This window comes from Temnothorax longispinosus, unplaced genomic scaffold (genome assembly GCF_030848805.1).
Source record: "Temnothorax longispinosus isolate EJ_2023e unplaced genomic scaffold, Tlon_JGU_v1 HiC_scaffold_17, whole genome shotgun sequence".
NCBI classification, from domain to species: domain Eukaryota; kingdom Metazoa; phylum Arthropoda; class Insecta; order Hymenoptera; family Formicidae; genus Temnothorax; species Temnothorax longispinosus.
Genome location: NW_027269981.1, coordinates 32280 through 60228, shown reverse-complemented (window position 1 = coordinate 60228; position 27949 = coordinate 32280). Strand labels below are relative to the sequence as shown.

At 37.0% G+C, this 27949-nt stretch overlaps 1 protein-coding gene and 2 pseudogenes across 1 annotated transcript; 2 read left to right on the top strand and 1 right to left on the bottom strand.

Moving 5' to 3' along the window:
- Positions 1-261: 261 nt before the first annotated feature.
- Positions 262-2583, top strand: LOC139823754 (uncharacterized). The gene is made up of 4 exons (XM_071796258.1): positions 262-641; positions 745-844; positions 1154-1367; positions 2412-2583. The coding sequence occupies exons 1-4, from the start codon at positions 262-264 to the stop codon at positions 2564-2566; spliced, it is 849 nt and encodes a 282-aa protein (XP_071652359.1). The 3' UTR covers positions 2567-2583.
- Positions 2584-2786: 203 nt separating this feature from the next.
- On the bottom strand, positions 2787-4366 carry LOC139823753 (uncharacterized; annotated as a pseudogene).
- Positions 4367-21954: 17588 nt separating this feature from the next.
- On the top strand, positions 21955-24541 carry LOC139823739 (general vesicular transport factor p115-like; annotated as a pseudogene).
- Positions 24542-27949: the final 3408 nt, after the last annotated feature.

Here is a 27949-nt window from a genome sequence, read left to right as displayed (position 1 = left end):
CGTCTACTAAGGTTATGTTTGGAACAAAAATTTAATTTAATTTTTATGTGGAAAGTAATAATAAACAATCCGATACCTCCACAACTAATTACGACAGGCATACAATACAGAAGAATATGGATGAAAGAAAGAAGTTACGAATTTTGGGACTCTATTGTATTAAATGAATATACTGATTCTGAATGGGTCGAAAGTTTTCGAATGTCAAAAATGAATTTTTTAAAATTGCGTGATTTACTGGAAGATGCATTAAAACCAAAAATGCAACTTTTGAAAGCTAGGGAGCCTGTATCTGTAAAAAAACAACTTGCTATAGCTTTGTATAAAGTTGCTAGTTCTGAATACAGAGTAGTTGGAAATGTATTTGGTGTACATAAGTCAACAGTGAAAAAATACCTTTACAGAGTTGTGAAAGCAATTAATGAAGTTTTAGCTCCCGCTTATATTAATATGCCAAATCAAGATGAAGCTAAATATATTGCAATGCAATTTGAAAACATCTCTCATGTCCCTCAAATACTTGGTTGCATCGATGAAACACATATACCTATTACAGTACCAGAAGAAGGTTATAGAGATTTTGTAAATAGAAAAGGATGGGCATCTTACAATGTTCAAGCAATAGTTGATCATAATGGAAGGTAATTGAAAGATATGATACAAATATACATATTAATAAGAAAATGTCTATTCTGAAAATATATACAAATAACTGTCTATTTACATTTACAATATTATTTACAGATTTCGTAATGTCTTTGCCAAGCACCCTGGTAGTGTTCATGATGCTGCAGTTTTCAAAGATAGTACATTATACAAACACTCACAAGAAATAATACCACAGGTTTTTATCTTTGTTATTTATAAATTATGTATTTGATTCTTGTCAGTAGAATCGACTTTGAAATGAATTTTGACTGATTATTTCACTTAGTGCCTATTTTGACAAGTCTACTCATATCGATATAAATTTTTTTTCTTATCTGTACATTTTGGAACTGATAAATTGTAGATAATAATATATAATTCAATTTAAATAACTGTAAACTATTTGTCATATTTGTTATTAATTTTATATGTTTGTACATATATATATATATATGTTGATATATGAGACTGATTTATTTTTTTTTTAACTTTCATTTTGTTATAGATGGAAAAACATGTAAACGGCCAAGGAATACCTTTCATGATAGTTGGAGATCCAGCCTATCCACTTCTGCCATGGTTAATGAAGAGTTATTCTGGTTCACTTTCACCTGAAGAAGAATCATTTAATGTCTACCTCAATTCGGCAAGGGTTTCAGTGGAAATGGCATTTGGAAGACTGAAAGCTAGATGGAGAATATTACAGAAAAAAGTGGATTGTAACTATAAATTTGTACCTCAAGTTATAGTTGCATGTTGTGTGCTGCATAATTTTTGTGAAGACAATAAAGACAGATTTCTTCAAGAGTGGTTGCAACCGGTTATTGAATTAGATGAAGTATTTGTACAACCAAGACAACAAATAAATTGTGAACGAGACAATATACGTTCTACTATTATACGAGAATGTTTAAAAGATTACTTAGCCGCAAACTTTCCTCTTCGAAAAACACTATTAAGATAAACAATTGTCTTTGATGTATTATAAAACGGAATTACTTTGTCTGTTGAAGTTCTACTCTTAGCTAATGTGTGTTAATAAATATGTGTATATGTATATATAATAAATGTAAATATTAATCAATACTTCTATTTATTTATGTAACATTTTTTATATTATTTAATATTTTTTATATGCATTTGAACAGGTTTAAATTTTAATAACATTTTACCTTATTGTATCTAAATGTCTTGTACTAAACTTAATATTTATAATACTTTGATTTCACAGTACATTAGTTATTAAATTATAAACTAAATATATTTTATAACACTTTGGTTCATCTTATAATATATATACTTATATTCTTAATTATAGTTATCTTATGCCTACTTATAATTATATATAGTTATATGTATAAGGGAAAGGTACCAATACCCGAACACTTAAGCATAGAAAATGTACCAATACCCGAACACGTATCTGTGTCTGGATACCTTTAAAAAAATATAAATTCATGAAAATAAACGTTTGGATATTATAACTGAAGTTTCAAACTACAAGAAAAAATACTTTTATCTTTGAATTTAACTCGCGTTATAATTATAAATAATAAAGGTATTCGGATATAGGTACATGTTCGGGTATTGGTACCGTTCCCTTATTCTTTGGTTTCAGTACATTAAAATTTTAAACTTAACATGTTTTATAACACTTTTTTGTTCATATAATATATCCACTTATATATACTTTTATTTTTGTATTGTTCAGTATGTTTCAAAAAATTTTCATGCCTTTGAATTGTCGTTGTTGTTCTCCTCAGTAATGGTAGAAGATGTGAATGTTGACACCATTGGTCTATTGGTAGAAAATGTGGATGTTGACGCCATTGGTCTATTGGTAGAAGATGTGGATGTTGACGTCATTGATTTATTTATTTGGCTTGACCCAATGATACTTCCTTCTTTTATCTATTAAACAAGATGTTATATTATGTAAGTAATTAATATATATTACTATAAAACGTGATTTATATCCGTAAACTTAACGAATTCAACTGTAATGGTTTAGAAGAGAAACGGTCAATTTTGTCAGATTTAACGGAATTAACCAATTCCTTCCTCAATCTTTACAATTAAATTTGTCAAGTTTGCGGATGCTGCTTACGCAAATGTCGCTTAACACAGGACTAATTTTATTATAAACATACTGGAATAATTTTGACATTTTGTGGCAACTTATAATTTTGAGGCATAAGAAAATTTTGTGGCATTCCATAATTTGACGGAGAAGCTTGAGAATTTATTACTTGCAACGCTTGCACAAAAGATTGCATCTGTTCTCTTTGAAATGCATGCTCCTTCTCTATTATTTCGTTCTCCCATAATCTTTGGTTTTCCATTTCAACTTTTATCATCTCTTTCTGCATGTCATTTTGTTTTACAATAATATCTGATAAAAGTTGTTGTTGTGATAGCATCAGATTCTCTGTATACTTGTCTAGAATAGTTTCGTAGCTTTTTCTACCTGTAATGTTGTTATAACTATATTAATACTTATATTTATCTGCTAATATCAATATTACATAACATTGATGTACAATAATCTATATATATTATATGATGTAGAATTTTATCAACGATATATGTATGTACATTATACATTTAAAGTTGGTATTACATTAAAATTGCAGCTAATTGACCAGAAACATCTGATATTATTTAATAGCGCTATACCTGAAAGCAATCCACGTTTCTTTTTTCTAGGAGGTTCATTGCTGATAGTTGAACTAGACTCGCTTTCTTCTGGGATGTCACTGTCATTTATAGTTGAACAATCCTCTGTATATTCACATGCTGAAATCATATTCAATTAATTATTTCTTTATTTTAATAATGATTATGTACACTATCGAACGTTTCAGGAATAGGATTCTGAGTGGATGTTATACTACGTTAACTAAGTTTTATGTTTTACTTTCTTTTATTTAGTAGTTTTTATTACAGATTTTGAAACAGAAAAAGATGTACTTTGTATCATCTAGGCTTTGAGTACAAATTCAAAGATAAAAAATTCAAGAATTTAAAGCATTTCACATAAATTAGCTAATTTCATTTATATATAAATTAATTATGATACTTACATGATTCATTTTGAACATTAGCAGTGTCGATTCCTGAAGAATCGTTAAGAACTTACACATTTGGCCGAGTACTATACAAAATGTCTAATTGTTCATAAAATGGACAGGTTTTTTTTGCTGCACCACTAACATTATTTTCACGTTTACATTTATAATAAGCTAGTTTTAAATTTTTTAACTTCAATTTTATCTGTTGGGCCGTTTTAGAAAAACCTTTTTTTTCCATATCTTCTACTAATAAGTTGAAAATATCTACATATTTATGTTTTTTTCCGTCCATTAATGCAATTATTTGTCTGTCAGTACATAACTCTAAAAATGTTCGGGTTTCTTCCTCTCTTCAATTCAATCCTTTTTTACAAGACATTTTTACGTAATTACAGAGCTACAAGTCACAAGTAACCGGTTTTTAGCATTGAGGTTATGCTCAATACTAAATTCCCTCCAAACTGAGTTTCATGCGTTTACATCGTCATTTGTATCATTTGGTAAGCGTATCAGTTTAGTACGATACTCCTATTTAATACGCTCGTACCAAATTGATTCGGCAGTGTTTACATCGTGCGTACTAAATATTTAGTACGAATTTGGTACAAATATAGTACCTGATACGCGTATCAAATGCACGATGTAAACTAGGTCAATCGAACTTACTACCGTACCAAAGAAGTTTCATTTCGTACGCCTATTGGTCGAATTTTCGTTACACTTTCCGTGTCGCACAATCGAACTTACTACCGTACCAAAGAAGTTTAATTTCGTACGCCTATTGGTCGAATTTTCGTTACACTTTTCGTGTCGCATAATCGAACTTACTACCGTGCCAGAAGAAAAACCGTCTCGCCAACGCCGTACGCCTATTGGCCAAATTTTCGTTACATTTTTCGTGTCGCACAATCGAACTTACTACCGTACCAAAGAAGTTTCACTTCCGTTACACTTTTTCGTGTCGCGAATCGAACTCACTACCGTACCAAAGAAGTTTCATTTCGTACGCCTATTGGTCGAATTTTCGTTACACTTTCCGTGTCGCACAATCGAACTTACTACCGTACCAAAGAAGTTTAATTTCGTACGCCTATTGGTTGAATTTTCGTTACTACTTTTCGTGTCGCATAATCGAACTTACTACCGTGCCAGAAGAAGAACCGTCTCGCCAACGCCGTACGCCTATTGGTCAAATTTTCGTTACACTTTTTGTGTCGCACAATCGAACTTACTACCGTACCAAAGAAGTTTTATTTCGTACGCCTATTGGTCGAATTTTTGTTACATTTTCCGTGTCGCACAATTGAACTTACTACCGTACCAAAGAAGTTTCATTTCGTACGCCTATTGGTCGAATTTTCGTTACCCTTTTTGTGTCGCACAATCGAACTTACTACCGTACCAAAGAAGTTTCACTTCCGATACACTTTTTCGTGTCGCAAATCGAATTCACTACCGTGCCTAAAGAAGTTTCACTTCAAAAATACATCGATAATTAGTGTCGCGCGCCGATATAATGTCACGCGTCGTCTGGTCGCCTCGCCAACTCGGCATTCACGAGATCCGAAATCGCATAGCCAATAGCCGAAAGAGAAGAAGAAGACAGCAGATCTGTCCATTCTCTTCTACCGCTGACGCTCGAAGCTGGCCGAAGCCAGCCGAAGCGCTCGGGCCGCTCGGCTGCGTTGCTGAGCCGTAAAGTTGGCATCTCTGCCCATCCCCACCACTGGCTGGCTGTGGCTGGCAAAAACCGCGAGTCTGGCATCCTTGGCCGCACGTACTCGTCAGGTCGGGGCATTCCGTTAGTTTAGCGGTCAAGAAATTTGCGAACCTTTGGAAATCATCGCACATGACGTTGTACGTCCGATCTACTTCGTACGAGACGTACTTAATGCCCGCTCGTGCCGTTTCCGTCCACGCGGGAATTTTTCAGGCCACGCTTACGACAATGCGCTGGACAAATGCGGCCACGGCGCGCCACAATTGCCCGTCCACGTTGCGGTTCGTTTGTCGCGGAACACCATCAAAGAATTCATGTTCCCGGTTTGATTGAAACATGACGTAGACGCTAACGAAGTCTATCGCGCCCAGTTCGAATTCATAAAATTGACCGCGCGGGTCGATCGTATCGCCGTTGAGGACGGCGAACGTTGGTTCGCGCACGGGCGGCTCAAATAGTTCTCTGTTTACTATGTACCGCGTCAATTTCGTGTTTTTTACGACCATGATCTTATTGGGCAGTATTGCGATTTTGAATATAACTTTGCATTCGAATGGTTCGAGCGACCTGCAAAGTAAGACCAACGAATCGATATCGCCCCTACGTAGGTAACCATATGGATCGTCGTCGTCGACGACGGTGGGATTGAGCTGTCTTATACGTCGATGACGCTCGTCGTCGTCGTCGTCGTCGTCTATGTCGTCGTCGGCTATGTGGTCGTCATCGTCCTCCTCCTCCTCCTCCTCCTCCTCCTCGTTTTCCAATTCCGATACAATAACACGCGACTCCTCGTCGGATATGACGACTACGTCGTCGGTGACGCGGACGTTTTCGGACGGGCACGATCGAGAGCTCACGCTTACGCGACCGCTTACCGGCGGTTCCCGCGTTCCGGAAAGAGGCGGCAGTATCCCATGTATTCGTAATAGCTCAAGGGCTCTTTGGATACGTTCGTGTCGCGGACGATCAGGTGGCGGACAAACAGCGGCTGAAACGATTACCTGTTGTGTGATGATCGGCAATCGTCGTTGCGGTGTCGGCTGCTGCTGCTGACGCTGCACTCGGTGACGCTGATAGCGTTCCTGCGCCGTTTCAGAATATTCGTCTATCGCGTCCACGTTTGGAATAAACGGCGGCGGCGGTCGCCGCGGCAGCGGCAGGTACATAATTCGAGCACGACGAAGCACATTATCCACCGTCGTTGTCGATGGATCGTCGTCGACGAGCGCCTGCGTCTCGCCAACGACGCGACCCTCCGGTGGGCTCAGTGGATAATCGGCGTCGCACATATTTCGCGCAATCGCAACACTCGCGTGTGTCTACAAAAGCGTTCGACACAAAAGCACTTTCGAAGCACTGTCAACGCGAGTGTCACTCAATCCGCGCGTTACGACGTTCCTCCGGTAACGACTGCGGCAAGTCTGTAAAAAGAAATATCAATTAGTGACAAAGCATTCTTACATTTGCGCGTATTTCAAGTTGCGACAAATATCCCGCATTTTTCACCGTTAACTCGATTCGACAAGTTTTTATACGAATGTATCAGTTTTCAATAACGGTTAAAAAATTTCAACACATCAACGCGCAAATCTTTTGGGTAGACTTCCGAAAACGGCCCCCCTCCGATTTCGATGAAACTTTGTGAAAAGCTTCGTTTTGGGTTAAAATGAAAGCCCTTAAAAGGAATTTTGGCGACTCCTATGATAAAGCTATTTTTTTAGATAAAATGATAAAAAATATAGGAAAATCTTCGTAATTCTACAGGATGTTATAAATTGAATATATACTGTTTGTATTTAATGATTTAATGTTTTTATTATATACTTACAGCAGAATACATAAATAATATGCTTTGTAATATATTACACTTTCCACGCGAACCGAGGTTCACGCACACCCCCCCGTGCTTTCGGGGGAGGTGCGGTAGTCCCGAAATAGTTCACGCATACACTTTCCACGCGAACCGAGGTTCACGCACACCCCCCCCCCGTGCTTTCGGGGGAGGTGCGGTAGTACCGAAATAGTTCACGCATACACTTTCCACGCGAACCGAGGTTCACGCACACCCCCCCCGTGCTTTCGGGGGAGGTGCGGTAGTCCCGAAATAGTTCACGCATACACTTTCCACGCGAACCGAGGTTCACGCACACCCCCCCCGTGCTTTCGGGGGAGGTGCGGTAGTCCCGAAATAGTTCACGCATACACTTTCCACGCGAACCGAGGTTCACGCACACCCCCCCCGTGCTTTCGGAGGAGGTGCGGTAGTCCCGAAATAGTTCACGCATACACTTTCCACGCGAACCGAGGTTCACGCACACCCCCCCCCCGTGCTTTCGGGGGAGGTGCGGTAGTCCCGAAATAGTTCACGCATACACTTTCCACGCGAACCGAGGTTCACGCACACCCCTCCCCGTGCTTTCGGGGGAGGATAAAAACATAAAGTCATTAAATACAAACAGTATATATTCAATTTATAACATCCTGTAGAATTACGAAGATTTTCCTATATTTTTTATCATTTTATCTAAAAAAATGGCTTTATCATAGGAGTCGCCAAAATTCCTTTTAAGGGCTTTTATTTTGACCCAAAACGAAGCTTTTCACAAAGTTTCATCGAAATCGGAGGGGGGCCGTTTTCGGAAGTTTATCCAATCTTTTGTTTCAATGAATATCTTTGATCGTCCTCCAGTTAATTATAAATCACCGTCGAAAAACGCGGGATAGGGTTCGTTAGTACCGTGAAGAAACGCGCAAATTTACTGTATATTTAACACAAGCCTTCCAAATTTAAGTGGTTAGTAAATATCGAATAACGTACTATTACAGACTCGTAAATGTAGTTAAATTAAAGCAAGTTAATTTAACAGACGTGCGATACGAACGATAGAAATTGAAGCAGACGCACCGTGGACAAACGTTTACTTAAAAATGTACAAGTTGGCAAAAAATATTTATTTCAACAGACTTGTAAATTGAGTTGAAATAGAGAAGCTTCCCAGTGAAAAGGCTAATGTCAATTCGATGTCAAAACGACGTCAATATCCTCGATATCATGTCAACGGGTGCTTTACATCTAACAGAGATCGAAATTGTCGACTTTTCGATATATAATGGAAATGATAAATTATAAGTAGAGGATAGTTTATTTCTCTCTAAATCTGATGAGGAGGAAGAGGAGGAGAAGGAGGAGAAGGAGGACGACGACGACGACGACGACGACAATGACGACGACGTCATTGCATTTGCTGATGATCATGAAAGAGGTTTATATATTCGCGAAACAATTCGACAGTGGGCTTTAGAAGGAGGAGGTTTATCGATGATAAAATTAGATGCTCTCCTTATAAGACTCTCCTGTCAACTCTAAAACATTTAGATGTGATTGAGTTTAAAGATAATACCCAAATGTGGTATAAAAGTATCCAAGCTAAAGATAGTATGAATGTTCGAGAATATTTACAAAGATTTAATAAAATAACCATCGATGTCAATGTAGATGGGCTACCTCTTTCAAAGAGCTCCAAGCAAAAATTTTGGCCAATTTTAGGCAAACTAGTTGGAAGCAAAAATGAGCCATTTATTAATGCAGTACATCATGGCAACAATAATCCCGAGCCTGATGAATATCTCATGGATTTTGTTTTAAAAATTAAAGATCTGTCAGAAAATGGGTACACTTATGATGGCCAACTATATCAATTTGTTTTGAGGCATTACATTTGCGATGCTCCTGCTAGGGCCATGATGAAAGGTATCGTTGAACATGGTGGATATTACGCTTGTGAGAAATGTACTGTGGTTGGTGAATGGATTCAGAATAGGATGTTATGTTTAGAGTTAGATCAGGTTTTGAGAACTGATGAATCATTCATGAAAGAGAACAGCCCTCTCATCATCGAGCTGAATCTCTTCTTGAAATCATTCCAACAGGTATGGTCAAACAGTTTTGATTGGATGTGCTTCATCTTGTTTATTTTGGAGTGTTTAAAAGATTATTGCTTGCATGGATGAAATGGAATGGTCCTTGAAAGCTACATCACACGGCAGTAGATGCAATCACATGTGCCTTGAAAACCATTGAAAGTTCATGTCCCTCAGATTTTAACAGAAATCCAAGAGAATTTAATTTGGCACATTATAAGGCTACAGAATTTCATAGTTTTGCAAGATAGACAAGTAATTTTAGTGGGATTTTTGTTTCAAAATCATGCTGATATATCTGAATATCCTCTACGTTCTTCAATCCTGGGTATTGTTAAAGTATCAAACTTGGAAAAGCGAAGAGTTTTCTTTCGTCTTGAAGAAGTTGAGGCTAATTGCTGGCTTATACCAGATACAAATTCATATGTATGTGTGCCTTTGCTTCACACAATGCCAATGTTTCTATGATCTTTATTTCCAACAACGCTCCGTTTCCATCATTATCTAGCTAAATATGTAATTATTTATATATTAATATAATAGCTAAACTTTGCTTATTTCTTTATATCCAAGTCACAGTAGTGGTGGTGGTGAATTATATTGTTGAACTCCTTATGTTGTTGTAAATCATGTTTTTGATAATATTTTCTTTATTTTTCCAGTTTGTCGTGTTTAAGTTTTTAAATCAAGAAGATTCTGATAATGAATACTACGATGTTGGCTTGGCTCAATGGTTGGAGACCGAAATTGATGCAAACATGAAAACCAAAATAAAATGGCCTAACGACTCTAAAGTAGCTGGATATTTTGTCCGTAAAGAGAAGCCAGCTCATGTATCCTGGTCATTATCAGATGTTCTGGTGAAGAGATTTTATGGTAAGCTTTTATATTTTAAAATTCTCATGTCATAATAAAGCTGATTTATAGCATATTCGATTTGTCGACTCTACCCGACTCTGAGTCGAGTCAGAGTCCAACTCGGGTCCATTCCGCCACGATAATTTAATTACAAATTAAACATGCGACTCGAGTCGACTCAGAGTCGGGTAGAGTCGTCAAATCGAATACGCTATTATTGTGGAATTAAAACACTTGTGGGACGCTTCATTAAGCTACTTAGAATTGCCTAAGAAGAGTATTATTTAATTTAATATATATTTCAATAATATTTCTTTTTGAACGAATAAATGAATAACTTCTAATATTATGCGTAGTATGGTTTTCCTTGAGCATGTTGTTAATCATAACTTGTTTTTTGTGACCCATGTATTCGTCCAGAATTAGATATTATTCACATTGTTTCCATGTATTTACATTTTTATTTTCAGATACGTACGTTAATGCAGCTCAGGCATGCAAACAATTTCTTTGCAACTCCAATTATGAAAGTTCTAAGGAGATGGGACGGGGACACAGAATTAAGAGAAAATCTAATCACCTTGACAGCTCTTCAGAAGAAGAACAAAATCAAGCAAATGTGAAATGCGGCAGTAATTCTAAAATTCCCTCTCCGGCTTGTTTAAAACTAAGCGGCATGACTCCAAGATCTTCAAAACATGAGAATCTCAAAAAAAATGCTTCACCTAAAATTGAAATTGTTGACTCTAAAAAAGTCAAGACAGCAAAAAATATTCTTCAGCACCAAAGGAAGAGTAATGTATCTCGATCATTTATCTCGATCATCTGTCCAAAATCTGGAGACATTAAAGAACAAATCTGGCGGTGAAGTCCGAATAGTTGTTGAGCCAAAACCATTGAAAAAATCCAGTAAAATGAAACAAAAGACAATCCATTCCACATTATTGACGGAGGCATTACAAAAAGAGACACTGAAAAAAAATCGTGAAAAGAAATCAAAAGAAGCAACCCAAACATTTGTGTCTCATTCTGACACTATTGATGAAACTTTGTCTTTCACATCTTCCAATAAAGAGGGAAGGAATGATGCAAATTCACCAACTTTATTTACTGATACTGCAAAGTACATTTCTGGGAAAAATAATTGTAACATGGAGGAAATACCGAAATCAGATTTATGTTCTCCACTGCTACTACTGCGAATCTTTCTGACAGTTTTCGTGATTCCGTATCAAATTCATCACATGACGAAAATACCGAAATTCATGATATTGTAGACGAAAATGTATCAGAAGACAATAATATATCTCGTCAGATTTCAAATAGAGCAATGAAGAGTCGTAAGTCTAAATTTCCATTTTAAAAATTATGTCGTTGATGTTGTTAAATAATGACTATGGTCTAATTTTCGATGATTTCTAAAGCAATGCCATTTTTGTTTAAAAGGATTTGATGTTAAAAGTCAAGTGAGTCTGTCCTCCCTCAAAAAAGAGGTGAGACTGGTTAGCAGTAAACTAGATATTGCAATTATGAATCAGGAACGACTCAATCGATTTATAATGCCTACTGAGAAAGTAGTAAAGAGACCAAGCAAACTTCCTTCTCTTCCCATAAAGACCGAGGGAGAATTGGCAAAAATGGAGCAGTTTCTGTCTGAAGAAAACAATCTGTCTGCCACTGTGAGTATGCATATTTACAATGTTTAAAATAAAATAAATTGGCGATAATTGTAGACTTGTTAAAAATAAAAATAAATAAATTAGAAAAATGGCATTTGCAAGCTAGCGTAAAACTTTGAACGCGTACTTTTATTTTAATTATAATACAATGCATTAAAATTTCAACGTAAAGTAAATAACTTGAATATTTTAAGCTTTTTTGGGTCTTTCTCAACATAATAAATAAAATTTTTAGAATTTAATTTAATTATTTTTTTCAGAGTTTAATAATACTTTTTATTGTATACATTTGTCAAAAACTTTTGACTTATTAAATCTTTTTTATTTTTGCAAATTTATATATTCCAATACAATAATCTTTAATTCGACTAAAATACCTATTGACTCACAAACTAATGTAGTTTATAAAATTGATTGCAATGATTGCACGGCAACTTACATCGACCAAACAAAAATAAGACATTTGCGTACTCGTATTAAAGAACATTGTAATAACATTAGGCTACATACTTCGTGCCATTCAGTCATTAGCAAACACAAATGCGAATTCGGACACGATTTTAATTGGAAATCTCCTAGCATTGTACACAACGAAAAACACGTGAGAAAGAGAGAGATCGCTGAAATGTTTCTTATAAAGAAACACAACAATACGATCAATTTACATAAAGACACAGAAAATTTAACGAATATCATGACAAAATAATAAAGGTCGTATAAGTGTTTCAACTGTTTACTTGACAAGACGTTCTCTTTCTGCCTACACGTCGACCAGATTGTTTTACTCTCACGGTTTTTTAAAAATGTGACGAATCCCTAATTTCTCACAGCGTATATGCAAGTATGTTCAAAAACTTATATATTTTTTTATCCTCTACTTTAGTTATCCATGTAATATTTAATTTATATTGTTTTTTTTCTTTTTTTTGTTTATATAGACTCACTTGATAAGGACCAAAAAATAATGGTCGAAACGTCGTGTACTTAATTCAATAAAATTGCTAGTTTTAGTCGAATTAAAGATTATTGTATTTTAATTTACTACTAGCGACTCTGAAATAATTATTTGAACATTTTATATATTCTATTATATGATCACTTTCTAATAATAATTTTGTTTTTTTATATTGTAACATTACAAAGAAGGACTTTATCAAAGCCGTTGAACTCATTTTAGATTCAACATATTTTCGTTTCAACAATAAGATTTATAAACAGAAATTTGGTTCTCCAATGGGTTCGCCGTTCTCTCCCATCGTTGCTGACATGGTTATGGAAGATCTGGAGATCTGGGTGTTGCAACAACTCACTTTCGCTATACCTTTTTATTTTAGATACGTAGATGATATAGCTTTTGCAGTACCTTTTTATTTTCTTGACAACATTTTACAATTATTTAATGCTTACCATCCGAGACTTCAATTTACTATGGAAGTTGGTGGTGATAGACTTAATTTTTTAGACTTGACTATTATTAAGAATGAGAACATTTTAGAATTTGACTGGTTTCACAAACCTACTTTTTCAGGCAGGTATCTTAATTTTTTGTCGCAGCACCCGATCTCACAAAAAAGAGGCACGATTATAGGCATGGTTGATAGGGCCTTCTTACTTTCCCACCCTAAATATCATTGTAAGAACGTTAAGTTTATAATTGATACTCTCCTGAAGAACGACTATCCTTTGACATTTATTTTTGATACTATCAACATGAGAATTAAAGCGTTACTTAACAGACGCACTCGCAGACAGGATGAATCTCTAACCATTTGCGAGGAAGAACGGCGTAAATGGTTTACTGTTCCATACGTTGAGGGGATCTCCGATGATTTTGCAAGAGTTGTCGGGGATCTTAATGTCAGATTGTCTTTCTTCAGCCTAAACAAACTTAAAAAATTTATTAAAGTACAAAAGGATGTCCTCCCAGCTCAATCGAATAAAAATGTGGTTTACAAAATTTCCTGTAGAGAATGTGACGCGTCATACGTAGGCCAAACTAAAAGGCAATTAAAAACTCGAATTTCTGAACATCGGAGCCACATTAATAGAATTACCTCGACACAATCTGTCGTCACTGAACACAGGCAGAATCTAGATCACGATTTTGACTGGGAGAATGTGGAAATCCTAGACAAAGAGAAATATTTATCCAGGAGACTAATTTCTGAAATGATTCACATAAAACTACAGGAAAATAGTATTAATTTGCAAAATGACACCGATTTTCTAAATCACGCATACATAACTATTTTAAATAAATTGTAAACCATGCCTACGATTGATGTCCTTATTGGCTGTACAGTTGTTATGACGCGTCGAGCTCTCGTGCTCTCATTGGTATTTTGAATTTTATCACAATAATACTTTTATCATTGACACAACTATCTATGTATACATTCGAATTCTGACTGCGTTACGTTAAATGTTTTTATTCCGTCCGTCGTTTTCAAAAGGTCGATGTTACCGACAAGTCACTTCGATTATTTATTAATTCCCACGTTCTCTTTGGCCATTTGGTAAGTTAATCACTGTCTCGGGTTAATTAAGTTTTGATTTTATACATCAAAATCTTACAGATAAGGATCATTTGGTACAAATAACACGAGTCGACGAGCTTGCTATTTGGTTTGGAGATCGTGGGCTAACCATTGTTATCGCTGAGGATGGCTCGAAATTGAGCCGAAACGTTTAAAGTTATATCCAAGAAGATGAATAAATGAGACATTACGCAAGAAGAACCGCGTTTGACCCTTATAGCCTCTTTTCTTCCTGTTTTGTTTGTTTTTTTATTTTTTAGTCATTCTATGAATTTGGTTGTAAAATTCCAAGCAATATTACGTTTAAAACGGGACACAAAACATCTATATAAGACGTTTTTAAAACATTTCATGATACAATGTCTTAAAAATGTCTTATATTATGTTCCAATTTTAGACGTAATGTTGTCTGGATGCTTCAAAAATTATGTGTTGCGGTGTGCTTACATGTCACGGTACGTGGATCTGGAAAAGGTTACAGCTTCAACCTTTACAATTCTGAGGAATGTTGTGACTAATTCTTTGGCTAAACAGTTTAGTTTTAAAGGATCTGGTACTGATAAAAGGGCTTTTCGAAGTTTGAAACTTTATTCTGTAATTGAAGGTAATCTGCTATTTGTTATTAATTTTTATTTTTATTTAGCATAAACTGATTTTTTATAATAATTGGTCAGAAAAATGTGAAATTTTCAAAATTTTATTTTACCGTTGTATTTCATACTTTGAATATTATACTTTTTCAGGTGCATTTGTGTCAAAAGAAGAAAAATTTAATCTAACTTTAGTAGAATCAGCAACTAACCAGTGGCTAATGCTGCATGGCGCAAACAGGAAGATGGCTCTTATTCACAAAGATCTACAAGTCATAAACACAGAAACTCTCCTTTTTCCAACAAAAGTCACACATCACAAGAAGAAGAATTTTCTGTATCAAGCCATTGCTCTTCGAGAAGCCAAAGATTGAAAGGGAACTCTAACTTAAGTCGTCGCTTTCCCAAGAAATGTCACAGATCCAAAGAGATATCTCGATCAAGCTCACTCTCTCTAGGAAAAAAATCTTATTAGTCTTTGTGCTGTATTAATAAGTTTTCAAAATAAACATTTAGTTTTATTTTGGTTTTCAAATTTTATTTCATTATTTTATTTTTAAAATTTTATTTTATTTAGTTTTAAAATTTTATGTTGCCGTTGCTTATGTTGTCTCATATCTAGAATATATCTAGAATTAACTTTTTTATTTGTGTCCAAAGAAGAAATTTTAATCTATATATAATAATATATATGTGAATCTATAGTACTATCTGTTAAAATCTATATAACTGATTATATGTTTGAGAATTATTAATCTTTATTCTTTTTGTTGGCAATTACGTACACATTAACATCGGTTAACTTTAATCTTGATTTAAATTATATCCATCTTTTTCATGAACTTATCTAAAAGGACAAAGATATATAATTTAAACTAAGGTTAAAATTAACTGATTTTGGTGTGAAATCGCCTCAGAGTTATTAAAACTTCACGTTTCTACAGCCTTATTGATTTAATGTTAACGAGAGTGTATGACTTAGAATATTATATAATCCATAGTTTTAAGCATAACTTGTAAAATTTGTAATGAAGTTCTGGCTTTGGCTGTTAAATAATAACATTTTTCTATTTTTTAACATAAGTCAGACAAAACATTTGATTTATTTGTAATAATATGTATATTGCTGAGCCGGGATTTAGTTGCACATTTCGGGCCTAATTAAATTAAATCAAATTAAATTTGAAATTGGTCGTTAAGCTTGGAGATTCGTTTCAAAGGATTTCCAAGTGATTCAGAAAGTAGTTGGCATCCTCTATATGCATCTCGCCACTTAATGGCACTGTGCATAACCTCAGTATCTTAAAACACGTATCCTCTTGTTCAGAAATTAAATTTGAAATTGGTCGTCAAGCTTGGGGAGCTTTGAAGTTTTTTTTTTAATAATTTAATAATTTAATAAAAGCGCCGCTTGTTGAAGTATAAAAAAAAAAACTCCCAAGCTCCCCTAGCTTGACGACCAATTTCAAATTTAATTTAATTTAATTTAATTTCTGAACAAGACCAGATAGAAAGACAATTGTATCAAAAATGCCAAGAGCGAGCATTGGCACTGGAGAAACAGCTTTATATGAAGTTTCTTATACTTCTAAATACAAAGAAGTACATTTAATTTCTCCATGTCTCCTCCGAAAGATAGCCCAGTTTCTCCGCACGAGCCCCACTCGTGCGGGAGGTGCAGTTTGGAATATAAAAATTCCTGTGGTCAGGTGGACTCGAACCCGGGTCCTCGGGATTACGAGTCTGGCGCTTTACCACAAGACCACACTGCCACCCTCTTGTACCTCACATACATTATATACACATATTACATGTACAAATTACAATTTTTTATACTTCAACAAGCGTGAATCATTTTTTTTAATGTCATGCATATATTATATATATATACATTTTCCTCCTGACGGAAGAGACCACCACTTTTTCGCAGTTTCCGTTGAGAAACAATGTGTACGTTATACATTTAATGGCAAATAAATTCAATGACAGAAAGAAGAATAGTATAAATTATAATTTTTTTTAGTGCTTAATAATATCATTGTGCTGAAATTAATTCGTTAAATAAAGATTGTCAAATAGATTCTTTTTAAATAAAAAAGCGTACATTTTGGCCAAGAGTCGATTTTTATATTTCAATTCAAATTTTAATTATATGTATTAACATGTAAAACAATGTATATAATAATTTTTTATTAAATGATTTTTTTGATTTATTAATATGTAGGAAAATACATCGATAATTAATGTCGCGCGCCGAAATAATGTCACGCGTCGTCTGGTCGCCTCGTCAACTCGGCATTCACGAGATCCGAAATCGCATAGCCAATAGCCGAAAGAGAAGAAGAAGACAGCAGATCTGTCCATTCTCTTCTACCGCTGACGCTCGAAGCTGGCCGAAGCCAGCCGAAGCGCTCGGGCCGCTCGGCTGCGTTGCTGAAACGTCAAGTTGGCATCTCTGCCCATCCCCACCACTGGCTGGCTGTGGCTGGCAAAAACCGCGAGTCTGGCATCCTTGCGTGCGGCATGTCGTACGTGCGATTTTACATGTGCGAGCATGGCATGCGCCTCCAAAAACATATCGCCGGACAGATGTTGGAACGCATGGTCGACGTCGACCATCCGCACGTCGATATCGTGCAGATTCACCGAGCCGACGTTCTGAGACCTTGGAACGTGGATAACGCGTTGCTCGTTAAACTGTCCGGCAGAGGCGCCGATTCGCTCGTTGGCGTTTGCGCGGGTGGAATTAAACTCGCCCGCTACAAAACAACGCATAGATATCGCGTCGGCTTTACGGACAAATACGGTTACTTTGACGCTAGCGTCTCCCCGGTGCACGATCGCGTGATCACGTATATGGAGGCGTACAACTCGGCGGCAAAAATGGCAAGGCCAACAGAGTCAGGATATACGGCGGCGTACTCGATCTGCCGCGGATTCGCCGACGGCAATCGCTTATTCTCTTCGATCGCGAAGCAATATCGACAGTACGTGACGGACTTACTCGCGTACTGCGATAATTACGTAAGAGGCGATCCCGCGGTCAGAATAGAGGAGGTTCTGACATTCGACTCGCTCAACCACCCTAACGTTATGTCGGTAAGATTAGACCGTTACGGCGTGTTCGACGATAACAATATGTGCGTAACGACGCGCGTGCTGTTGAGGCGCGGTCTCGTGTAACGAGTAGAAAACTGGACGAGACACGTCAACATTTGCGTCGGACGAGACCTTCGACATTTGGGAAAGATCGCCAAATGTAAAAACGTGAAATACGACGCGCGTCTGTGGATACCAAACGCTACGACGAACCGGGCGATACGGGCCGAATTTCGGGCCATGTACTTCGCGCACGGGCTAAATCCCGTATTCAACTACTACGTAACGGGAAATATGTTCTGCAACGGTAAAGAGATGGCCTCCGCGGATCGAGGAATAATACGATTGCGTCCGTTCAACGACCCAACAGACGATTTCGTATATCCCGTATACGCGACAGCTCTCAATTCGTGTTTCGCGAACCCGGTTTGACACGCGCGAGACGTAATTTTTAACGTCGAAATGCTCGAGGAAGTGGATGACGATGACGAAAGAAGACGAATCGCGAGATTCCTAGTCGCGATGTACGCGTCGTGGGCGTACTCGCACTTTCTCACCCGCGACAATATATCGAGCATACAAACAAATGTAATAACGCAACGTTATTACCAGCGTTGCGAAAGGGCCTTTAAATTACGGTCCTTTTTACGCGAAGTTAAATCTCACCCGTATCGACAACTTTGCGGTAAAGTCGCGAACATCGTACTTAAACCTCACAGAATCGGACGAGCCATCCTCGAGCCCGAGACACCGTTCGCGCGCGTCGCGCGAATGACGGTACGTATCGACGACGAACCTCGATTCCGTCATACGTTATTAAGGTTTATCGCCAACCACATGGACGTATTCCCGCTGTACGTAGTACGACCAACCAGAAATTATTACAAGTGGTGCGTTGTAAAAAAATACCCCGTTCAAACGGTAACGGTACGACATGTCGCGCAACGATTGCGAAGAATACGCCGCTGCAAAAAACGCAATAGACCAATGCCACTGTCCTCCTCCTCCTCCTCCTCCTCCTCCTCCTCCTCCTCCTCCGACGACGACGACGACGACGACGACGACGACGACGACGATCGTGGTGATCCCCGCCGCCGCCGCCCCCGCCACCGTCACGGTTCATCGTCCGACGACGACGACGACGACGACGGCGAGACGATTCTCAGCCGCGGCCTCCAGAAATTAGTAGAAAAAGAAAACAACCGTTGGACGAATATAAGGCGCTCCGTCGAAAAGTTGGTAAGAAATGGAAAGGAACGATGGGAACGTTTATCGTACCGTCGCAGCCCGTTGAATCGACGCACGAAGCACGAAGACGAATGTCAGCCTTCCGTTACCACCGCTACTGGTAGTCGTTCTGCTGCTGCTGTAGCGACAGAACACGTGAGCGTCTCATCCGACCAAGAGTCGAATGGCCGTCGTGCACCACCGTTACCGTCGCGACCGCCGTCGCCGCCGTCGTCGCCGATGCCGCCGAAATTCAAAATTAGCGGTTATAACTCGGCAACCACCTCGGACACCTCGACCTCGAGACGCTCAAAGCGTTCGAAAGCAGCAGCAGCGGCCTTTCCAATGATCGAAATCTATGACTCGACCACCTCGACCTCGAGACGCTCAAAGCGATCGAAAGCAACAGCAGCAGCCTTACCAACGATAGAAATCCATGACTCGACCACCTCGACCACCTCGACCCAGAGACGATCCAAAGGACTACCAATCCGAACGACGGCCAAGTCAAATGGCCGTCGTGCACCACCATCATCGTCGCGACCGCCGTCGCCGCAGTCGTCGCCGATGCCGCCGAAATTCAAAATTAGCGGTTATAACTAGGCAACCACCTCGGACATCTCGACCTCGAGAGGTTCAAAAAAACTGAAAAATGCAGCAGCCTCACCGTCGACGTCGAAAATTATAAACATTGGTGACTCGACCACCTCGGCCACTTTGAGCGGATCCAAAAAAAGGCCGGGTCCAAAAATGACGATACGCGACTTTACGTCTTGCATGGACCTACAAATAATGAGACACGCCCTAACAACGTTTACCCCCAACACCTTATCGTCGTGGGCAACTCTCATAAGTTCGCGCCCCGAGTTCGCGATTTTTACGCCTGCGCAACTGCGCTACCGACTCCTTCAGCTATGCGACGGATTGCACAGCGAAGAATTTGGTAACAGGTACCGCGACATGTTGGAGCAGGTCAGACAAATGTGCCGCGATCAAAAACTTTGCCCGCGTAAATAAAAAAATTGTGCCACGATTTTTAAGTACGAAAATAGGTACGTAAATACCCAGATGGCACATGGACGTCCACTGTTAAATGTAAAATTTTATTTCAGTAGTTATTTTCATGAGGATACTTTGAGAAAAATCAAATATAATGATTGAATTGCATTCAATATTATCGTAATCGATAATTATTCAACGTCGATTGAATCATTGCTTTGTTTTATTTTCAAAATATTCCTATCGGCATGATATAACGCGAGTCTTTGCGCAGCGATAGAGCGTGCAAAAGTGATAACACACGCGAGTGATATTGTTGCGTGTCGATTGTTTCTTATGGAGGACAATCCTGTGAAACGATATTTTTCAAGTATTTCAAAAATATTCGACGATACGAAATGCATACGTGTACACACATATATAAAATGTTGTATATATGTTACGGGCAATTTGATAAATTGGGCATTATGCATAATGGCCGGGCATTATGCATAATTCCCAATTTGTTCGGCCAATATGATTAATAGAGAAAAATTAATCAAATTGCCCGGTCATTATGCATATTTCCCAATGCTAAATGGTCATTTTGATAAATCATCTTATTTGAGTTGATTTTCCCGGCAATCTTAAGCCCCTTGCACAATAGGCGAGCATATGGGACAAATGTGACGCAGCTGTGTGTACAGTTACAGCGTTTTCCATAGAGAAATGTTAGATCAATATGAATCCAATAAATAATTAAGGTAAATCTAAAGAATAGTGGCCTCCTCACCGATTTCGTTCAACTTGGGCTTAATCGACGCGTTTTTGCACGAAACGACCGAATCTGGCAGAAAAAAGTGTCGCTCTGCCCCGCGAAACGAGATATTAACGGTTAAAGTTGACAGGAATCAGGTTATGATTCCTGTCATACCGACGAGATGCAGCGACTACGACCATGCCCTGCGGCCACACGCGCATGCTCAGTGGTCGCACGCGCATGTAAAACTGCGCCAATTTTAAATGAATCAATCGTGCAGAATAACCAAGCATCTCGATTCAAGCAGTTAGGTCTCACGCTGAGAGTTTTATTAGTTTAATTATGCATGGGAAGCACACACACACAACGGGGGGGTGCGAGGGAGGGGGATTGGTCTATTTTCTTATGCACATGTGTATGGACCAATCAATTTTCTTATGCTTACACATTATGCGTTATGCAGAAGTGTGTGCTCCCCGCTTAAGCCTCAAGCCGTAAAAAATTGACCAATTACAGGCGAATGTGAGGAGAATAATCGACTGTGATTGATCAATTTCTTACATCTTGAGGCTTACAGCCCGGTGTCCACGATGCAAGAACTGTGTCCAAGTTTCGATTTAAACCAATAAACTTGCAGCTCTTACAAAAAAGTAGAAGTTTCATTGGCTTAAACCGAAACTTGGACACAGTTCTTGCATCGTGGATACCGGGCCTACTACAGCTTACTACAGCTATTGTAGATCGGGCATAAAGGTTATTCTACATAGAAGTCGTAGTCGTGAGTTGTAAGAAATTGACCAATCATAGATTGAATATTCTCCTCAACTTCGAATGTGATTGGTCAATTTCTTACAACTCACGACTATGACTTCTATGTAGAATAACCTTAAAGTGTCGACGTGTGACGTGTAGTTTACACCGACAGGCGGTGGAAAGAAATCTCGCCGAGAAAGAAATGGAGTATTTTAAAAGCAGCCTGAAATCCGTCTTGAGAACCGCTCCCGCCGGTACGCAGCCGACGGGTGCCGATACGGTGAGTGGGAACCGATGAATATTTCATGTTTTCACGCGCCGGAGGAAGGTTACTTCCCTATGTTTTGAACGAACGTCGTGAGCGCTTTCGCTGCTAATTATCCGATAAAGCTTCCTGGCTGACGGACTTAATTACAGGTAGCTCACGATGCCGTTTCTTTTACAATATTTCTGTAACACAGGTGGAGAGACTAGTGGACAGACTGCAGTCTTCTATTCTGCTGTACGACGGAAGAGATGCCTGCCGTGCGCTCAAGGCGTTATCACGCACGTATCGCGTGGAGGTGGGTGCTTAGGAAATGGACGCGCTCAGGCAGGTGCTGGAGATGGACAGGACAGATTACGAGATAATCGGCCTGGCTTTGGATACTCTGTGCAATATAACGAATCCTGAAACATTCAACGAAGAAGGTATAAGACTGCGTTATTTCTTTGGCATAATCAATTTTACGTCTGATCGCCTCGCGTTATTTCAGTCGATAAACACGGCTCCAAGAACCAAATAGGGGAACAGTTTACAGAAATATTCATTAAGCAATCGGACAGTGTTGGTTTGTGGCTGACATTTCTCAAGGAGTTTGACTTCCGTGTCAGGTGGCCAGCGCTGAAGCTACTGACGCATTTGCTGGCGAATAGATCTAAAGATATTCAGGAAATAATTCTGGTCAGCCCTATGGGTGTCTCTAAACTGATGACTGATGGATTTGCTGAGTGACAACAGAGAAGTTATACGCAATGATGTATGTTAAATTTATTATTTTTGAACAAACGCTTCTGGAATAGTAAGAGCTTTGCTTGTAACATGTTATTTATACTTGATATATAGGTCTTGTTGCTGCTCATTCAATTGACAAAAGGCAATGCTAACATACAAAAGATAGTGGCGTTTGAAAGTGCGTTTGATCGCATATTTGATGTTATTGAGCAAGAGGGCCACGCAGATGGTGGTATTGTTGTGGAAGATTGCCTCCTGTGCTGATATTAAATTTTCTCAGGGGAAACGTCAGTGACCAAGACTTCTTTAAGGAAGGTAATATACTTGTCATTGGATTTCTCTACCAACTTGTATAATTTTCGCCGTTCTGTAATAATTTTTATATTCCAACGGTACAGGTAGCTATATTCAGAAATTGACGCCAATATTCCAAATTCTCAATGAAACGGAGGATAACAATCTTGGTGGATGGAGCCCACAGAAGGTGTCCAATGTTCACTGCATGGTGCGAGTTGTACGAGCGCTAGTAGCAGCGAGTCCTCCTGCTCAGGTAGCTCAAAAATATTAGCGCTATATGGAATTTACATTATTTGTCTTGTTGTTACCTTTAATTAATAACAATTGTTTTGTGTGAAGGCAGTCGCAGCTTGTCAACGAACTATAAGAGCGTGCGGATTATTGCAAGCACTGTGCGATATATTGATGGCTAGCGGAGTTATAAACTGCCAACTCCCGACTTCACCCCCTCCATGGCAAAAACATGAAGAATACTTGATCTATTTATATATGTCGTTGCTATTTCCGATATAATTTATAACGTTAGCTAAACTTACCACAAGATGTATTTAATGTCGTTAGTCGTCTTCTCATTATTACAGTCTTTGGTTTGTATCACGAATTTTGTGTCGTTCTCGTTGTCAGGCGCGGTAAATGTTATTTTTAAATTATTACACATTTTCAACCTTAGTAAACTGCGCTCCGACTAAATTGTCAGACTTGCAACAACTCCGGTTGGAGTAGTAAGGAGGGAGGGGATTTTACTACTCCAACTGGAGCTGCGTTGCAAGTCTGATAATTTAGTCGGCGCGCAATTTACTAAGGTAGGAAATATGTAAAAAGTTAGAATTAACATTTGCAAAGCATTTATCGCGCTTGGCTCTTAATTAGGCCGTTTATTTTATATTCGAGAATCTAATATATTTGTCAGCAATCTTTTTGTGCTTGGTAGTCATATAATTCGTCGTCTATATTACTTTCCGTTGAAGATTCGCTACTTGCATGTTGGTAATTTCCTTGAACAGCTACCAGGTATTGGGAAATTTGCAATATTATCTCTGGTTGCTAACGGCTGTTAGCCAATAAAGCCTTTACTTCGATTATTAGTATGTTGCAACATATTGTACACATAATGATCCTTGTGAATCTTTTCGGAATGCCCCATAAATGTGGCAAGATCCGATACTTCCATATTATTAAGATTTAGTTGTATACAGTATGTTGCAACATGCTTTCGCAACAATTTACCATGTAAAGTATTAGACTGAATTGCATTACATTCACTTGAGAATTTACGCATTAAAATGCAAGCTCTGAAATATTTGTACTTTTGTTTGTTATACTCAGGCAATTCGAAAACGTAAGAATTTTTTTCGGGTACGTTAGATTTCTTTTAATATTTTAAAATCAAATTAATGCATTCAAATACGTCCTAATTTACTTCTTATACAGAATCTGATATACTGTTAGCAATCTTTTTGTGTTCTTTTGTTAATGACTTGTAAAGATCGCTGTACATGTTTTTATTAACTCTTTCATAATTTTAAAAATCTCCGATAAGAATGCGTTCAGTTTCTCCTGCCCGTCATCTGTTAAACAATAGTATAGAAATCAGTGTTACTTTTGCCAAAGAAAGTTAAGCATAATACGAATAAGATTGTTGTAGTGTATTAAAAGTTTTAATCCGCTTTTCTTCTAAATAGCGTACGTAATTATAATATAAATGATAATTACGTAAATGCTTGTTCTCATGTGTGTTCTATATAGTTGCGCTTTCCCTGTTTTTTTGTTTTATCTCTTTCTTTTCCTTTTTTTCGTTTCAAGTTTTAGAATACATATGTAACTTTAAATACAGTGTCACTTTTTTCCTCCATGAAAGATTTTCCTGTTCCCATTTTTTCTCTTTGCCTTCTTAATGTTAAAATATTATTTTCTTATATATACATTAACTGAATAGCAATGTAAATATTCAATCTTCTAACATATATGTTGATAGTGCAGTATTATTTTTTCCATAATAAACATATTTAATAAATGGGCTTTGATGATTCCAACACATAGTCTTCAATGGTATTGTCTCTGCTATTGAAATCTATGCTGTGATAAGATTATCAATGTTCAATGTTCATTCAATACCACGTTGTTTAAAAGCAATAATAAGGCATTAAAATGTTGTGACAGTGTGAGGTTAGAAAATATGTCACATCTTGAGGTGCGTTCTGTTTCACGCATGATATGTATAATGATTCACTTATCTTCGTTTAACATTCTTTATTCTTGATGTGTAATTACTACATTAATGATTACACAAATATGTACCTATTATATTCCAATAACATTTAGTATGAAATCGATTGATGTGACTGATCGATGATCGATTGATATTTTCTAACCTCTCGCTTATTTCATTTTAATTATTTTTTGCTTTATTATTGCTTTTACACCGTCTTTCAGAAAATTTGTCATCGTATTATGTATGTAATTGTAAATAATACGATGACAGATTTTCTAACCTCACGTAATGTCAAAAATTTTTTTTGCTATATGTCAATGATCTACACTATGTCGTCAATCTATACAGTGTCGTTGAATTATCCGATTGATCATTACGGTTTGTTCGACGACAGTCGTCAAAATATACAATAGAACTGTAAAAACTTTGACGACCGTCGTCAAAATAGCCAGATGTCGTCAAAAGAGCCAATGCTTGCTAAAAACTGTCGTCAAAATAGCTGATTGACACATATATATATATATATATATATATTATATATATATTATATATATATTATATATATATATTATATATATATATATATATATATATAACATTCTAACATATATGTATACCTACTGTTGACATAAGTAATTTACAAAATTATCATTGTATATATTACTTCTAACAAATTATATTAAAAGCTCTAAAGAAATTATTGAACATTAATATATTGCGTTTGCGCAATGATCATTTGAGAGATTGAACGATCAATCATATACAGCAAGTAAAATGCGTTCGTGGAATGATCTTGTAAACTCGTGAACTGCATTTATTATTATATAATCTTTTTTTATGTATTTATTGTTCAGAAACTTTTGATTAAATTAGCGTTCGCGTAATATTTACAAGTGAATTTCATATCATGAACTGCAATTGATACTAAGTGATCGTAAAATAAAACAGTAGTAAAATTTATAATTAACAGTGTCAATGAAGAGCGCTGAATTACTGTTTTTTAAATATCTGTACATAATGTATAAGAAGAAAATAAGTACAGATAAATGAAATGGATAAAGCGTTCGCGCAATGACTGCACAAGAGCGTGAACTGCAATATTTACTTGCTTATTCTGTACATAATGTATAAGAAGAAAATAACACAGATAAATGAAATGTTTACCTTTTTATTTGTGTCTTAATTTATATCCTTTTCCTTTATTCTTTTTATTATATTAAACGACATATCAAAATAATTTCCTTAATACTTATATGACTGCTCGTTAAACTATAATTTTTACAAATGTAATTATTCTTTACTTAAAGAATAAAGATTAACTGTTTTTCTTTTTCTACTTAGATATACTGTATTCATGTGTTTATTTTCATATTTAAAATCATAAAATAATCATAAAATTTTTAATATATCTGTCAAATAGAGTCTAAATAGGCTATCAGTTAACAAATATAAAAGTGATTTTAACATATTGAAAAAAATAGTAATGAATTAATAAATAAATTGAGACATTAAGTATAACTAAAATAACAATTATAAGAAAATATAAAAACCTTGAAATTATTTAAAAAAAACGTGCGGACCGTGCAAGAGCATATTTTTATTATTATATATTTAGTTTTAGAAAAACTAAAGGAATCATTCTTGCTAGATATTTTTTCGAGGAATTACTTTTTTCCTAATTGTATTTATAAAATATTTATGTAATAAATGCACACAATTACAATTCATTAATTTATTTAAAGTTATACAGTATATATAAAAATATAAAATAAAATATTATGCGGTAAAACAGATAGTTATATATAGATATTTTTTGGATAAATAATTATCTGGTTGCCATAGCCATAGCCATGGCCATGGCCACGGCCACGGCCACGGCCACGGCCACGGCCACGACCACGACCGCAGCCGCGACCACGACCACGACCACGACCACAATCGCGTCCGCGACCACGACCACCATAAATATATCGACCTCGTCCTAACTCCTTTCGAATTTGGTTCCTTATGTTATGCATTTGCCTACGCAACTCCAATATCCGCGCATTTTGCGGTTGCAGCTGCTGTTGTTCCTGTTGTTGCTCCTGTTGTTGTCCTTGTTGTTGTCCCTGTTGTTGTCCCTGTTGTCCTGTTGCTGCTGTTGCTGTTGAGGATTCTCATTCTCTGCAATTGTCACAGCAAGCAAATAATCTTTTCTGCGCTGTTTACATTTCGCGCGAGAGCGCTGTAATGCCGCTTTTCCCGGTCGTCTCCAATGTTATGCGTATATTGGACATGAATTATAATGTATTTTAAGTCTCAAAAATAACGTCTAAAAATGCGATTAAAGAAGTAATAAACGTAAACTGACTAAGTAGAGCGTACACGAAACTTCTATAATACGTAATTTATTTTAGGATTTTGCATAGATATAAAAAGTGCGACCAAAAGACTTTTCTTCGTATTTTGAATTTTGTATAATAAATAATATACTAAATTAAAACTTATTGTTAAACTGTATAAATAAAGAATATAGAATATCAGTATTTTACTCTTTCAGCCGTTTTGGAAATAAATAGTCCGAAGTTTGCAAATTTATGCCAAATATATTACATTACTTTTATCG